Here is a 17,491-nt window from a genome sequence, read left to right as displayed (position 1 = left end):
TTTATGAAGTCATGCTTTCACATCACCGACTGTCACACAAGTGTAAAAAGAAGTTAAGCAGTGTTCACAGTAAAAGGTGGAAGGTTGCCAGATATGAAAAACAAGTCCACATCGACTTAGCTTTGTCTTATTGGCAACAAAGATTAATATTGAGTACATCATGTACATAAACACCCTTTTGCTCTTTTTTCCCACTTGCTCTGTTTAGTTGTTCTTTAGCTGAAGTGCATTTTTAGAATGTAATCTATCATAAAAAACAACTGCAGGCCTCTTTTTTTTTTACTGACAAAATCAAACTGTTTCAGTCTATATAGTCTGGACATATGATATGCTGTACACATACAGTATATTATACATACTTTATACTCATACATGTTTAATTCATTATTAAACTAATAATACTTTAAAATAATAAAAAAATACATTTAGTAAAAAAAAATATAATATATACAATAATAATATGAATATTTATTGAAATTAATACATTTAATTTCAAAGGAGAAAATGGCATTTGTATCATATATCAAAGTATTTTTAGAACTGTACAGTATATGCATCCAGGATACAGTGCGGACGTTTTTTTCTTTCATGGTTTTGCATTTCCTCTAATAGTCCAAGTTTCCAAAACAACCAAGAAGAATTGAAGTGGTAAAAAAGCTCTTTCCCTTTTAATCTTCCCGTTGCTTTCATTTACTATTGTCAATCTTCACATTGTCATAGAAACCTGCAGGGTTTTTAATAGTAGTTGACACTAATATGCATGACTAGTATTAAAAGGTGAATGTAAGCTGCTGCTTCAATAACTCTCTCAAGATGATTATGTTAAATTAGCTAGTTTAAATGTTCAGAAGTTGAACACAAAAATGCATATTGTACAATTATAAAAAATATATAATATTAGAAAATGTTTTATAATTTAATATAACATTTGAATATAACACAAAGAATTCATACTCTCTCTCTCTCTCTATATATATATATATATAATTTGAAATTGTATTTGTATTTATTTTCTTAATATTATATATAATATTCTTTATAAAAGTATTGCATTAAAATATTTAAAACTATATTTGCAATTATATAATTATATTACAAATTATAATTATTATATTATAATACCAATTAAAATTCTAATAAACCTTGCATAATATATGAATATTCTATTTGTAAATTAGATGTCCAAATTTTGGTGAACCCTTTAGCTGTAACTATGTCTTTTTCCCTTAATTTCTTAATTAAGGAGTATTTTGAATTATAGGATGACAGTATTTTATATATTTATTAATTGTGACATGAATTCAACTTTTTATGCATTACGCTTATGGATGTATTCCACAGACGTTGGTGGCAACAGTCTTCCTTGGCAGCAGACCTTGTAGCAGAGAAGATCTGTGGTGTGATTTGGGTCTACTCTCAGGTTTAAGATTCACCTGAGAGAAAGTAACATCTCCATGGAGAAAGCCATCATCACTGGTTGCACCATCACAGTGGTGGTGTTTGCCCCAGCAATGGAGGTGATCGTCAAGTCAGCTCTTGTGGAACGTCAAGGGAGCCTGTACAAGTCTGGCAACTGCCAACACCTGATTTGGGCATTCATGGAGGATCTAATGGTCACGATCACATCAGTGGAAGGATGCCGTTGGCTCCTTCATGGCTTGGAAAGACTCTTCAGACGGGCAAGGGTGTCTTTCAAGACCGCTAAATATTGATCCCTGGTTCCGTGGAAAGGGAAGGTAGTACCCCAATCCCACCAGTGGCCAAGAAGAACTTTACAGTACACTAAAACACACCAGCCCAGTTCACTCATAACAAACTGAAGACCTGGCTGTCAGCAGTGAATCAGTCAGCCCTCTCGGGGAAATTCAAGGCATTGATCTATGAGCCCAGGATCCCGCAGAAACTCCTAGGGCCACTGCTGATTTACAAAGTCCCAGCATCCACCATAAAGAAGAGAATTGTCAGTCAGTCATCCTTGGTACCTACCAAGGCTTGGCCTTCTGAAGAGCCTCAGCAGCATTTCCCTGTATGTGTCTGTGGATGTTGTCATTCATCCAGGTCATATTCTCAGGGCATTGAATCCATCGCAACTGGACTGTTGAGGCTGTCTGAGAAGACGTTTTGCCTCTCATCCGAGCAGGCTTCATCAGTTCATGCTCAACGACTAGGTGGGACAAGGTATGGCAGCCCTAGTGTGAGGGGTTGGTGCAAGACAGAAAAGTATTCACCCTCTAAAGGTAGAGGCATATCCAGACAACAATGGTTTTGCACCACGAAAAAGCAAAACCACCTAGTCTTTAAACTGATGAAGGCTGATCTGATGTGAGGCCAAATGTCTTCTTAAGCAGCCTGAACAATACAGTTGCCTGTCCATTCCATTCCCTGATAATTTCCCTGTACCGGAACACCAACAAGCTTCAGCTTCCCTTCACTAGCTTAGCAGTTGAAGGAATTTAAGGCCACCAGAGCCAGGGAGGTTCTGATTTACAGAGATTCAGTGGACACCAGAGTTTCTTCTGCTGGCATTGTGTAAAGACCAGAAGACCAATAGGATGTGGTCCTAGTCGAGTAGGCAGAGGCTGGACGGGGTCACAGTGGCCGTTGTATGAGCTGGTTAGGGGATGCCCATATGACTACACTTGGATAAACCTCAGCAGAGAGAAAGAACACAGCTGATTCAGGAGAGATCTGGGCAGCATCCACAGCAGGACCAGGGCCAGGACAAGGAGCTTGGGCAACTGGGACCAGGCATTGGCATGGATGATCATCTGGACATAAATCATCTGAAAATGGGATCCAGCAAGACTTTGATTTTTGATTCAGTCAGCCCAGCCCATCCACGTTGCACAGTTGGGGTCTTGCAGAAAGTCCAGCATGCCCACAGTGTCAAGCAATGTTGAACTACTGTCCCAGAGCCCCAGGAGAGAGGCGGTATACAGGGATCCAGCAGGCGAAACTACATCTTCCAACAAGATGCAACTCCGCCTTTGTCCAGGCAGGAGAGAAGCCTACAGGCCTGCTGAAGACCTTACCAGGCTTACGAGCCTCGGCTCATGACTGGCAGCTGCAGCTGAGAAGACAGCTGAAGTTTCCAGAGCACACTGCCACAACAAAAGTCAGGCTGGACTTCGTTTTAACATCTGATTGTTCCAAGCAAGAAGTGCTTTTGGAACTCTTGGTCCCCTGGGGACTAGAGAGGCAAGTATCAGGAACTGGTTGGACTCTGCAGAGGGAATGGGAGGACCTCCTGTGAGCCGGACTGTAGGGGATTCCCAGGACTGCCTCTGAGGAAAGCCACCACAAACATCAGTGAAGCTGCAGAGAGTTTGCAGGCAGTTGTGGATCAAGACATGACCAAGCCGCCAGTCTATGCCGATGCAGTTTTTCTTTCAACTTGCATATTATATGTGCATATTCTAATTTAGGGACACTCATATGGCATTGTATTTATTGTACACAATCTTTTATCATTACGTTATTAACTTACATGAGCAATATCTTTCAAAATGATGCGTTGTTTCTTGACAAAAGCAACAGTCATCAAAAAATGAATTCCAATAAAAGCGTACACTCATAGTAAATACATGTTTAGCATAGAGAATCAGTGTTTCTGTGTGCATTACAACAAACAAAAACGCATGATCGCCACAGGCAGGGATGCTACATGCTAATAGCAAAGTGTGGTACAAGTGGTGTGATGTCTTACGTGCGCTGGTTTTAATGGGTTTTAATGACATCTGCTTTGCTTTCTTGTGGTTTCTTGTGGTTCTGCTGATCCTCAAAGACAAAAAAAAATCCTGTAGTGGCCTAAATACTTTGAATGCTACTTGAAACAACCAAGTAAAGTCGAGTGAATCCATAGGGTGGATTACATAGATTGTGATTTAAAAACAAAGCAAGTGATTGGTTTAAATGGATGGACTGGATTGCATGTCAATGAGGTTGTGGAAATTGTTGTATATGGACATTCCCTCCAAACTCGAGTCTTTGTTGAGCATCCGTGAGTCAGTGAAACTCAAGTATTTGTCAAGTATCCATGAGTAGGGTTGGGCATCGAGCATTGATGGGAAATGGGACTAACGTTTCCATTCTCCCGGAATTGTTAATTTTTTTTAAAAATTGGGATTCCTATGTTCATTGATCGACCAGCCCGCCGACTGGAAAAAATGGCCGCATAACACCAACGAAGAAGAAGCCGGCGAACACCAGCGAAGAAGAAGCGTCAGGAAGCCTTTGTGTTCATCCATTTCAACCATGGAGTGTGCGACGGCGCCCGAACGTTTGGCTGAAATTTTGCAAAAAAAAAAAAAAGAACTGTCGGCGCAGTGCAACATTTGCAGCACCATCATACGATGCAAAGGCAGGTGCACCACGATTAAACACCTCTGGATTCACGGTGTAGAGAGTGCCCTGTATTTGACGCACTACGCCGGACTTCTTCCAACCAGTCAGGTAAGTAAACAATAAATTACACTGATCTTATGTCAACAATGAAGCAGCAAAGAAATTATACTTTATACTGCCAATTGTTGGTGGCCAACTCAAATATCCAGCTAACGTAAGGTTGTGTACTTTTATAGACAAACGACCTGACGTTAAGGGTAGTTTAGCCAGGAAGTTGACCAGTGTGTGTTAAGTGTTACTCCATTCACCGTACTTGTTTGATATTCTGCACGCAGTTTAGTAGGAACTCAGTAACATGGTTAAGTTACCCTTTTTCTTTTCTGCATCATAAGACTCTCCCACATATAAACAAGAGGATATGTGTCATTGTTTTTTCATGAGGTTTTCAACATTAAAAATAATTTGTGAACGTGTGCGCCAATGTAAAAAGTTTTCAAAACATTTATGTTCAAGTGCAATGGTTTGATATTTATATACTCATTGAAAATAGCTCTGAGAAATTCATAGGAAAGTAATACATAAAAAGTTCATATCATTTAAAAAAAATCATGGAGACATTCAGACATTTCATCCAAGAACTTTGGTTAGGACCCTCATGCACCATGCAAACTTTTATGACCCGACCTCGGAAAATAATCTGAATCGAAAATAGTTAGGAACCGGAATCGAAATGAGGAATCGGAAACCAGAATCACTCAAGTTCAAACAATGCCCAACCCTATCCATGACTCAGTGAAACTTGAATCTTTGTCAACCTGTGATTCGGTGAAACTCGAGTCTTTGTTGTACGTTCTGTGAGTCAGTGAACGATGAATCATTGCCAACCCGTAAGTCAGTTAAACCCGGGTCTTTAGCTTTTGAGTCAGTGAAACTCGAATCTTTATCAACCCACGAGTTAGTCACAAGTTAGTAAAAAACGATTCTTCGTTGAGCATCCGCGAGTTAGTGAAACTTGACTTGCTGTAAAGCCGTGAGTCAGTGAAACTCAAGTCTTTGTCAACCTGTTAGTCAGTGAAACTCGAGTCCTCGCCGAGCATCCATGGAGCAGTGAAACTAGTCTTTGTCAACCTGTGAGTCAGAGAAACTCGAATCTTTGTCAAGGTGTGAGTAAGTGAACCTCGAGTACTTGTTGAGCATCCATGAGTCAATGAAACTCACATCCCTGTCAATCCTGTAAGTCGGCCAAACTTGACTCTATGTCAGTCCATGAGTCAGTGAAACACGGATCTTCGTTGAGCAGCTGCGGGTTAGTGAAACTCGACTCTTTGTCAGCCTGTGATTTAGTGAAACTCTAATCTTTGTTAAACTGAGTCAGTGAAACTTGAGTCTTTGTTGAGCACCCATGAGCCCATGAAACTAGTCTTTGTCAACCTGTGAGTCAGAGAAACTCAAATCTTCATTGAGCATGTGTCAGTCAGTGAAACTCGAGTCTTTGTTAACCTGTGAGTCAAACTTCACACTGTCAATCCGTAAGTCAGTGAAACTCTAGTCTTTGTCAACCTGTGAGTCAGTTAAACCAGTCTGTCAATCCATGAGTCAGTGAAACTCAAATATTCGTTGCGCATCTGTAACAGTGAAATCCAAGTCTTTGTCAACCTTAGTCAGTTAAACTTTACTCTTTGTCAGTCTGTGAATTAGTGAAACTCAAATCTTCTGTAACAGTGAAACCCGAGTCTTTGTCAACCTGTGAGTCAGTTAAACTTCACTCTGTCAATCCGTGAGTCAGTGAAAGTCAAATCTTCGTTGAGCATCTGCAACAGTGAAATCCGAATCTTTGTCAACCTGAGTCAGTTAAACTTCACACTTCGTCAGTTCATGAATCAGTGAAACTCGAATCTTCGTTGAGCATCTGTGACAGTGAACCCCGAGTCTTTGTCAGCTTGTGAGTCAGTGATCCTCGAATCTTTGTTGAGCATCTGTAAGTGAAACTCGAGTCAGTGAAACTCGAATCCTACTTGAGCCCCCATGATTCATTGAAACTAATCTTGGTCAAGCCATGAGTGAGTGAACCTTGAGTACTTGTTGAGCATCCATAAGCCAGTGAAACTCAACTCTTTGTCAACCTGTGAGTCAGTCAAACTCAAGTCTTTGTCAACCTGTGAGTCAGTCAAACTCGACTCTTTGTCAATCTGTGAGTCAGTCAAACTCGATTCTTCGTTGAGCATCCGTGAGTTAGTGAAACTTGACTCTTTGTCAACCTGTGAGTCAGTGAAAACTCAACCCTTTATCAGTCTGTGGGTCCGTATAAATCAAATCTTTCTCAACCAGATTAAGAGAAACGCAAATCTTTTTCAAATCATGAGTCATTGAAACACGTGTCAACCATTTGTTTTGCCAAGCAGCCGTGATGCAGCTCAGGTTAGAATGCAGTCAGAGTAACAGTCGCACGATTAGTGACACATTACCTGCTTTAGTTAAATTTAGCCAGCGGTAGCAGGGGTGAGTTAAGGGAACACGAGTACCCGTGAGTTTTGATTCAGCAAAAAAAACTCCTGACTTTTGAACAACTACTTGACATGTCATCACTTTATTAGTTGGTCTTTCAAAGGAATGAGATGGGTAATATCAGTGGCAAGGATGTATTCACTTCCAAACAAACAGCCAAGAATGATACAGTGGAGACTCCAACTTTGTTGTGTGTCACTTAAGACCACAGCACATTTGGCATTCTTTAATTGACAAGATTTCCAACATTTGAGAAGTTAAATATGTCTATAGTAAATATGCAAAACATTTCATACTTTGCAGCAAATTGGTCCAAATTCTTACCTGGAGGCAATTTTATACATGATTGAATGATTTTGAAATGGATATGTTAAAATAGTAGTTATTAGGGAAACAAGCATTTGATTTGATTGCTGCTTCAGTAAGTTACAAAGAACAAAATGGGGGGGGGGGAATGGATGGACGTGCATGAAGAAGAGGTGAGATCCTAGGGGAAGTTGGTGGAGAAGAGGCTGAGCGGCTGGTTCTCATTTGTGGGTAGAGGGGAACGGTAGCCCTCAAAGTTTCTCGGGATGCTGCCACTGGTTGAACCTGAGCTGTTGCTGAGGGTCTCGATGCTTCCCTCCCTCTGAAGCTCTGTAGGGGAGGGAAGAATGAGTCATGACTTGAGGGACACGCCTGCTTTTATGCAAAACACTTTCAATAATACACCTTCATTAAGTCAGATGAAATGAGTTTTGTGTGTACGAAATATCACATTTGTTCAAATTCCATTTCACATTGACACAAGGGCTGGGCGATACTGCTCGGCTTGATCAGCGAGGCGTTTCTATGCATTACAGCGCAAAAAAAAAAGCCTAAACGCAATACTAAGAACATGTTACATCAGGAGTGTCCAAAGTGCGGCACGGGGCACATGTAAAAATATAATTTAACCAGAAAACGACAAGAAAACACAAAAAATTGAAAAGTTTGCAGTCATTTTACAAGAATAATTCAAAATACTAAGGGGAAATTTTTGTAATGTTATGAAAATAATGTAATATTATGAGGAAAAATAATGTCATTTTTTTATAATGTCATAATGTTGAAATGTTAAAGAAAAAAAATTCTGTCAAACAAAACAAAATAAAGTTGCCATTTTTGGAAAATTAAATTGCAGAAAAAGTTATGTTACAAGAATAAAGTCCAAATATAATATATAAAATATATTATATAAATATATTATAAATGTAATATAATATATTACAAAATGAATGAAAAAAGTTTAAATAGTTGGAAAATAAATAAAAAAACAACAGAAATGGAAAAAAAACAGCTGCAGTTTTACGAGAATAAACACAACATATGAGGAAAAATAATTTTAGTAACATAGAGTTGAAATATTGAAGACAATTTTTAAAAGTCATATTATGAAAAACAAACAAAAAACCAAAATAAAGTTGTAATTTTTGACAAAGTTGGGGAAAAACTTAATATAATATTATGGGAATAAAATATGTGAATAAAGTTGTCATATCACAAAAAGAAAATAGACAAAGAAAGTTGAAATATTTGGAAAAAAAACCTGCAAAAATGAGAAAAAAATAGAAAAGGCTGAAGTTGATACTAATAATAATAACGGAGTTTGCTTTTCAGAGAAGTGCACCACACAAATACACACATCAGCACTCAATAAGGTCATCAAATGTTACCTTGATGCATTCCCACATTGTATCAGCATTTTGGACCAAATATGAGGTGAAAGAAAAAGGGGAAAAATACAGTATAGTGTATAGTCTATCTGTGCACTGTGGGAAGTTAGATGGTGCGTTCTAGGACCGTTAAACAATGGGGGACAAAAAGGCGCTTGCATTAAACATGCAAAAACTGGGGAATTTGTAACTGTATATTATTTTTTGAACAAAATAATGGCCCATATTTCCAAAATTGATATCCCCTTACATAAAATTTGATGTAGTTATCGTAGTTGCGTATCGAATCGTTTCCCACAAAGAGATTTACATCCCAACTTATTATAGATCAAAACTTATTTCTATCTGTGATTAAGTGCGATTAATTATGAGTTAACTATGGACAAAATGTGATTAATTGCAATGAAATATTTTCATCGATTGACAGCCGTAGTTATTGTATATAGTTAAGCTGCATATGTATGACTGTAACGTTCACTTTTGGGTCTGGCATTCAAGGACTGCCTAAAAAGTGCGAAATCTAACTTTTTGTCGAAAAAGCATTGTCAATAAAGCATAAAGACATAAACATGTAAAAATTGAGGGCTTTTAAAATAATGGCGGTATATGTAAGCTGTACATTTGACCTGTATTATGACATATTTATAAATGATTTTCTGTGCAAAATGCGCCTATTTTCAGAGAAAAGAAATTAAAAAACTTTTTTTTTTACCAAAAATCTGAGAATTTGTGTTATGCTGAATGCCGACTGTGCGGGGATTTTGTAATATATATAAGTATAATAATATACTATACTGTATATATGATGCATATTATTTTAAACTAATATAAATAAAAAAAGAAAAATATATAATATAATAAAAAGTATGATATTAGCATAGCTTACCACAGGGGTGTCCAAACATACATAACAATTAACGGATGATACATTTTGTACATTAAAGATGCTAACAAATGACATATATAACATATCTCATTAATAATTCATGTCATTTTTACATTATGACATAATATAAGCACCAGTGTGATATGATGCACCACACTTGTCTATGAGTTTCATTTCTGTTTATGTCCTGAAGGTCTTTTTGTCTGTCCTGTGTAGTAGGTGCTACTGCTTCCTACGACTACATGAATGATTCATTTCAGTCGTAGTGGATGGAATGCAGTGCATGGACCCTTTGGGGGGGGCCAGCGGAAACACAAAATCATTGACATGCTTCTGAACTCCACAAAGTAAACCACAGCCCATTAGTCCTAATACTCACCAGCTTGTTTAAGGAGCAACTGAAACAGAAGGTTAAGTTGAGCGGAATTAGACGCAAGTCTTTTTTTCGCCATCCACAACCCAGTCAGTGGCTGCTCTTTATGATTCTCGAGGGACGGAACCTTCCTTTGATGCCTGATTTTCCTGATTTCACAAACAACTCCAACTCCAGTTAAAGTTCTGATACTTTGTTGCAAAAGTCTGATCACCTACTGGTGAGCTTGGCTACAGAATTCTACATCTTGCGGTCAAATTCATTCATTCAGCAGATCATCAAAATACAGGGTGTCCCGAAAAAATAATTTAAATAATTGTAAACTAGGTGTTTATCATAATTTGTTAAATGTTCCAAGTGTAAAACAATTTACAAACATCATTGTTTTGTCGCCGACTGTTCTCAAACTGACGTCCGTTGTGGTCCGGACACCGCTGACAACACAAGCAATGGAATCGAAACAATTCAAGTTTTTGCATGCATTCACGTTCAATGGCTGCTCTCAATCCAGCGACTGCTGCAGCTCTCATAGCGTAGACTTTGGCGTTTAGGTATCCCCGTCAAAAACGTCTAGTCGTGCGAGGTCTGGTGAACGCGTAGGGTATTCAACGAAACCCCTCCGTCCAATCCACCTGTTTGGCAAGATCTCATCAAGGAAGGATCGTCGTGTGGGCGTGCTCCATCATAAAACTCCTCGCCTTCAAAGTCTTCTCTAATACTTGGCATGACAGACTGTTGCAGCAAGTGTAACATGTTTTGGGACACCCTGTATAGTTCATGCATTTCACTTGATGCTCTCCAGCTGTCAAAAAAAAGCTGGCTGTTCCACTCTATGGAAGGACGGTAGTGACAAGCACCTTCCAGCTCACGCATGCCCCCATCCCTCCAGGATGAGGAAAGTACTGCAGTGCCTCTGTGTATGACATTTCTGTGTATTTATTGTGAGATTAGCACGAACAATGATGTCACACTTCCATGAAAGACATTACACAGGCTGTAGGAAGTCATGGTGTATAATAAATGTTTCTGCAACATGATATTATTGGCCACACGCTGACAAACACAAACTGGCAGGCGCCATGATCCAACTCAGTGCACTCACTGGGTTTGAATACTTTAGGTTTGAGTTGGACCTTCTGGAACGGATTAACAGCGCTATCCGAGCTTCCACTCTTTTACTCTCAGCAGCTGTCCCGATGACACTTGACTTCATTCTCTCACTGTTCCACAAACCTGTACAGCCCTGAATTGTTTGTGCGTCTCCACGAGTGACATCCAAAAACTCAACAACAAAAAAAAAGTCTGCAGGACACACCCACACACACATACAGCAAGTACACGGAGTAGTGATACTAACATGTGAAGACACATATAAACACAACTTCATTCTGCATCCAGACAACACACACACACACACACACATTTCGGCACACTTTTCAAATTTCCCTGCGGGCGAGAGAGGCAGAGTGGCAGAATGGAGTCTTGGATAAATGATACAATGATACCCAGGCTTGACTTGTCTGTGGACTTGAGAGAAGAAAGGGGAGGAGGGGTAAGTGCTAGCAGCTCCCGATTCAAGTGAACACAAGAGTTCTTCATTGTCTCACACTGTCGCTGCACATTATAGTCAAAGTCTTCTTGCCCACTGGAGACGGACAAAAAGAGAGAGACAGAGAGAGAGAGGTGTGGGCTTGTGTTGAGACGTAATGACCACACTGCTTTCACGCTCCTCTCCAGGGTGTCCTAACCTTTTATAATGACAAGTGAAAGGATGCAACTTTGCCACTTTGATATTTTGTTATACATAGTTCAAGAAAAAACTACATCTCCGCTTTGCCATATAGGTGAAAAAGTCTGTTATTAATATCAGCTTCACTCTTTGCCCCCGCCCCATTATTTCTGTTTTTTTTTTTATTTTTCCAAATATTTAAACTTTCTTCTTAAATAATTTTTCAAAATTTTCTTATTGTAAAATTCCCATAATACAATAACTTTTTACCCAACCTAATTTTACCAAAAATTACAACTTTATTTTTTTTTATTTGTTTCTCATAAAATTATAACTTTAATATTTTGTACTTTTTCTTTAATATTTCGACTCTATGTGACAAAAATGACATTATTTATGTTAATTTATTCCCATAATATTTTGACTTTATTCCCATAATATTCCCATAATTTCCCATAACTTTTCCCCAAACTAATTTGACCAAAAATTACAGCTTTATTTTGTTTTGTTTGTTTCTCATAATATTAATAAAATAAGGTATTTTTTCTTCAGTATTTCGACAAAAATGACAATTTTTCCTCTTAATATCACAAGTTTACTCTTGTAATATTATTGTTTCTTTTTGTTCACTGCTCATTTTTTCATTATTTACAACTGTTTACAACTTTCTTCTCCTAATTTTCTCCATAACATTGTGAGACCTGTAATATTTTGACTTTATTCTCGTAATATTGTAATATATATATATATATATATATATATATATATATATATATATATATATATATATATATATATATATATATATATATATATATAAATATATATAAATAACTTTGATATAACGTTTTTCCTAATTTTCCAAAAGTTGCAACTTCAGGGTTTTGTTACTAATATTGCAAAAACTATTGCAGAAATGATTGTGAAAATATATTTTTTTTCTTAGTGTTATGACATTATGCCCAGTGTCGTAATGGTACAATTTTTTATATGTTAATATTATGACTTTATCCTAATATTTATACTTCATTCTCATAGAATTACTGCCCTTTTTCCATTTTTATTCTTGCTGTTTTTGTTAGTTTTCCTGTTTAACTCATTCAATACCAAAGACGTCGTTGTACGGTTTTATGAACCCAAACGCCCAATCCCCAAGACTTATGTATACGTCTTTTACTTTTTTTTGCATAAGAGGCAAAAAGAGGTGATGACGCAACTGCACACAAATAGATGTCACTGTCACTGCAGTTTTAATACATAAAAATGGACACAAATTGGCAGAAATGCATGTGATAAGAGCTCGGCATGGATCGTTTGCATGTATTTAACACACTCGGCAGCAAGGAGGAAGTGGAAGAGCTTGGAGAAGTGTAGCGTGCACAAGGTTACGCATTGTAGAGAAATTTTAACGCATGCACACGCACACACACTCGTGCACGCCTGCGCGCACACAAGCGTGCACACGCACAGTTTAGTTCCAAATGTGAAAATTCTTAATAGTTCATGGTGTTACATTTGTAAATAAATTGTTATTGAACAACCCCTTTTGTGTTGTTTATGTTGCTGTATAGTTGTGTACATATTTGAGGTTTCACAAAAGCAAAACATTTGTGTCAAAGTGAAAGTTATGCTAGAACTGTATCGTTCCACAAAATGCTGGTTTTCCCCCTTTTCTAGTTGGGAACTGATATTTTCCTGAAACTTACCTTTGTTCTACTGCTGATTACTAAAGAACGGAAAAAGATAGAAACAAACTTTTTTTTTCTGATGAAAGACAGCAGTCTAATCTTTTTGTAGGGTTCATGTTTATATAGCCATAGAACCAAATATTCTGTGTGCCTTGAAAAATCAGATAAGATAAAATAAATAAAGATAAAATAATAATAAAATAAGATGGCTGGTATTGAAGGGGTTGGGTTGTCTTTTGAAAAATGGCTGGGATTAAATGAGTTTTTAAAATGTGCCCAGGGCTGATAAAAATCAGCCACAGGCCACAGATGGCCCCCAGTCCACACTTTGGACACCGCTGTGTTACGGCAGACTCTTCTGATGTCAATGCGTCAAAGAAAAGTAAAGTGAAAGTGTCACATGAAGTGAAATGAGATATGGTAAAATGTCCACAAAGTGGAGAAAGTTGCTGAAACTCCACGACCATCATGAAGGATAACAATAGCATCCTTGAACATGTGAAAGGATCCGCTCCTATGAAATGGACAGTGATAACTAAGCAGTGTAATGCTCTCATTATTGGCACATCCTCCTCCCAGGAAGCCTGTCTCTCCAACCCTTTCAACGCCCCAAAAGTAAGGGGTTGCTTTTTTAAAAATGAATTTGTCATGTAATTCTTGGATTTGATGTTTTTATGACTGTATTTCATATGTTCTTCATGTGTTCTGTGTGCAGTGTGGGTGACTCAGGTGACTTAAGTGTTACTGTAACGTCTGCCCAGAGGAGGTGGTCCATCAACAATGTCTCTATTGCAAAAACCAAACAGGCCACCGTCGGCAGAACCACGACAAAACAACATCAGCAAACTCAACTGTCCTCTGTGCACACAAACACACACAGTCAGGACACATGGCATGTTCACAGACGTTGGGAAATCACTCAACTCTTGAAACACTGCACACAACTGCCAGGTCGCTGATACTCAACAGTAATAACTAAGCAGTGTAGTGGTCTAACTATGGACATGAAAAGGTTGCTTTGGTTTTTATTTATTATCATTTTATAACTGTTTCATTTCATTTTTGTATTTAGCGTTTTATTATTTTAATATTTTTGGTTAACATTTTTCAATTTAGTTTTAAGGCAACTTTTTCCCGCAGAAAACGCATTTCATTCACCATAAGGGGGTAATCATTTATCAACGTGTGATAATACAGGTAAAATGAACAGCACACATGTTTTACGTTTATGTATTTATGCTTCACTGATAATGTTTATCGTCAAGCGTTTTTTTCTCATTTTGTTCAGTGGTCCCTGAACGTACCACAGTTGCTGTGCCGTTTAGGAGGCATAATGAAGAGAGAAGGGGAGGGTTCTGGAGCTGAACTACTGAGCTAATAAATACAACAGCCACTTTTATTGCAAATGCTGATCAGAAAATCGGAGGAGAACCTGAACACCAAGCTAGCAGGAGCGTTTGGAGGGGGAGGAGCGAGCCGTGTGTGAATTTTATTTTTCTTTATGGGCCTATCAATTGCTCGCCGCTTCTCGCCATCTGCTGGTGATCTCGTAACGTAAACCTCGTGAAAAAGCAGAGATCAAATCATGCATTTAATCAGCATCTGATGCAAAAATGTAACATAAAGCATTTTGTCTTTTTGGCAGAAAAAAACAATACGTTTGTTATATTCTGACGCCATGTTATGAGCAGCAATATTGGGAATACAGTCGTCCATCGTTTATGGCTGTTAACTGGTTCCAGACTCGACCGCGATAAGTGAATTGAATGATGAAGTAGGATTCAATATTAATAAAAACAATATTTTTGTCGTTAGAGCATAGAAAACCTGTTTATGACTTTCTAATTACGGGTTTTAACATTATTAGAGCCCTGTAGACATGAAATAACACCCCTATAGTAACCTTCACACTCCTTTTATTCATTGTTTATCTCACATTGTGCAGGCTTCGGGACTATCACTGCAGGGACATAACAAACGGCTGCTGCTAGTATAGCAAGCTAGCGAGCTAACTAGTTAGCCTCTCCAATTTACTTATTCTAAACTTAAGAAAGTGTTTCAAACGCAGCCAAAAATTTACCACTTCCACATGAGAGGAGAACCTTTTTTTCCACTCAGCCATGGCATGTCGGCTGGGCTCTGCTGGCTCAATAGCCAGTCTCCATGCAGTGTGAAAGGTAATGTCTCATAACATTACTGATGCCTAGTGACTACTATAAATTGTCTTTCAATATTTTTTTTATTAATAACAGGCCATAGACAACCACAAAACAGCAATATAGTGAGGGAGCGATATTTGAACCGCAATATAGCGAGTATTCTGACTGTATCCTTATGGATTGTGGATGTTAAAGACAATATGAACCTGAACTGCAATATTGTGTGCATGGAAACTTGCTGAGTGTCCCTGGCTTCTTTTTTTTCGGTGGGTCTGTTGTGTGAGTGTGTCACGGCAGTGTTGAAAGGCTTTCAGGGAGTGCACTCATTTGCTCCCTCTCTCACTTCCTTCTCTCTTTGGTTCAAGCAAAGGGACAACATCGCCCTCTGGGTATGTCACAAAATGATGAACTAATAGTTTTGAGTTAGTCAAGTGCGCCAATGGTGTGTGTGTGTGTGTGTGTGTGTGTGTGTGGCCTGTAGCATGAGTCCTTCAGCTGACAATTGAGATGATAAGTATGATTATTACCGTACATGTACAAGATACTACACAGCCAGCAGAAATATCAGAAGCTAAAAAATGGTCATCATTAGGGGTGTCACAAGATCTCGTGTCACAAGATCTCGCAAGATAAAAATGTGACAAGACTTCTTGTTCAGTGGGTACGAGGCCTGGGACGATAATAGATTCATTCATTAATCACACAATACATGAAAATGAACTGGATAATTTTGCCAGTCTCAATATATTTCCATGTGCATGCGTGTCTGTTTTGATCATTTCCTGCCTCCAAACAGGCAGGAAGAGAGTTCACTCTGTGCATTGGTTTCAGCACCTTGGCATGTTTGTTCCATAGAATGACGGTATGAACAGAGTGAGCCCTTTCGTCAGTCATACAGTGTCTTTGTCTAGGTAGGTGGAGGCGGGGCGGCTAGCATACACACAAAGTGCAGAAGAGTGTAACATGTAGAAATTATTGGAGTAGATTGCAATATATTGTCATATATTTTTTATGTTTTTTCATTTTCATAAAACGTAATGTTATGATATTGTCTCGTGACACTTTTAGTCATCATGATAATTCAGATATTTGCAGGAGCTCAGGAGGTACAATACTGGTTTCCCCAACCTGATAGTTGCTGGTTCGATCCTCCACCCTGCTTTAATCATTCAACTTTTTATACATTTCAGCATTCAGTCTGCATTTTTCGCCTTCCAAGAACAAATAGACAAATGAAATGCCCCTAGTGGTGGAAAATATATATTTTTCACCTTTTCCATGACTGTAACATTCCACTTATTCTACAGGGGGACGTGGCTCAGGTGATTGATTGTTTGTCTCCCAACCTGCTGGTTCGATCCTCCACCCGGCACCATCCCACTATAATCAATAAACTTATTTATACATTTCAACATTCAGTTTGCATTTTTACTTTCCAAAATGTTTTTAATTTACTAAAAATGAATACACAAATGAAATGGTACCCTCGACTGGTGGAAAATCATTTTTCATCAGGTGGTTGATTTGTCGTCTCCTGACCCGACGGTTGCTGGTTCTATCCTCGGTCCTCATGTAATGGTTGAACATATTTATACATGTCAACAATCATTCTCCATTTTTATGTTCCAACTAGGGTTGTTACAAGACACTCGATACACGAAATTGGGTCTACGAGAACGAGACGAGATTTTTACTTTACTTTTAAGAAAAGTACAATGAAAAAATATAACAAATATATGACAATATTTCAATCTACTTATTTAATTTCTACTACGCTACACTCTTCTGCACTCTGTGTGTATGCTGACGGCCCCGCCTCCACTCCCGGAAACAAACGCAAAACCACGCTCTTCCCTCCTGTTTTCCCTCCTGGAGAGATGATGAAAACAGACACGCATGCACATGGCAAAATGATCCAGTTCATTTTCATTTATTGTGCGATTAACTAATTCATTTATTATCGTCCCAGGCCTAGTGCCCACGAGACATTGTTTTTTCTGAACGAGAAATCTTGTCATGTTTTAATCTCGCGACATCTTGTGACATGAGACGTTGTGACACCCGTCATTCCAACATTTCAAATTGCGCATTCAAATTCCGTGAGCTACTCCCA

At 38.3% G+C, this 17,491-nt stretch overlaps 1 protein-coding gene across 2 annotated transcripts in view; it reads right to left on the bottom strand.

Annotated features, from left to right (window-relative positions):
• Positions 1-6,691: 6,691 nt before the first annotated feature.
• The window catches only part of bcas3 (BCAS3 microtubule associated cell migration factor), a 302,194-nt gene continuing 291,394 nt past the window's right edge, over positions 6,692-17,491 (bottom strand). The window contains exon 25 of one of the 2 annotated variants that reach the window (XM_054793877.1): positions 6,692-7,485. In XM_054793877.1, coding sequence (XP_054649852.1) covers positions 7,337-7,485 — 149 coding nt within the window. In that variant the 3' untranslated portion in view covers positions 6,692-7,336. The remainder of the gene's footprint in view (positions 7,486-17,491) is intronic. The other variant, XM_054793879.1, reaches the window with a different exon arrangement.

The sequence above is a fragment of the Dunckerocampus dactyliophorus genome, chromosome 12 (assembly GCF_027744805.1).
Source record: "Dunckerocampus dactyliophorus isolate RoL2022-P2 chromosome 12, RoL_Ddac_1.1, whole genome shotgun sequence".
In the NCBI taxonomy this organism is placed as follows: Eukaryota; Metazoa; Chordata; class Actinopteri; order Syngnathiformes; family Syngnathidae; genus Dunckerocampus; species Dunckerocampus dactyliophorus.
The sequence above is the reverse complement of the archived record's forward strand: the minus strand, read 5'-3'. Positions and strand labels throughout refer to the sequence as shown.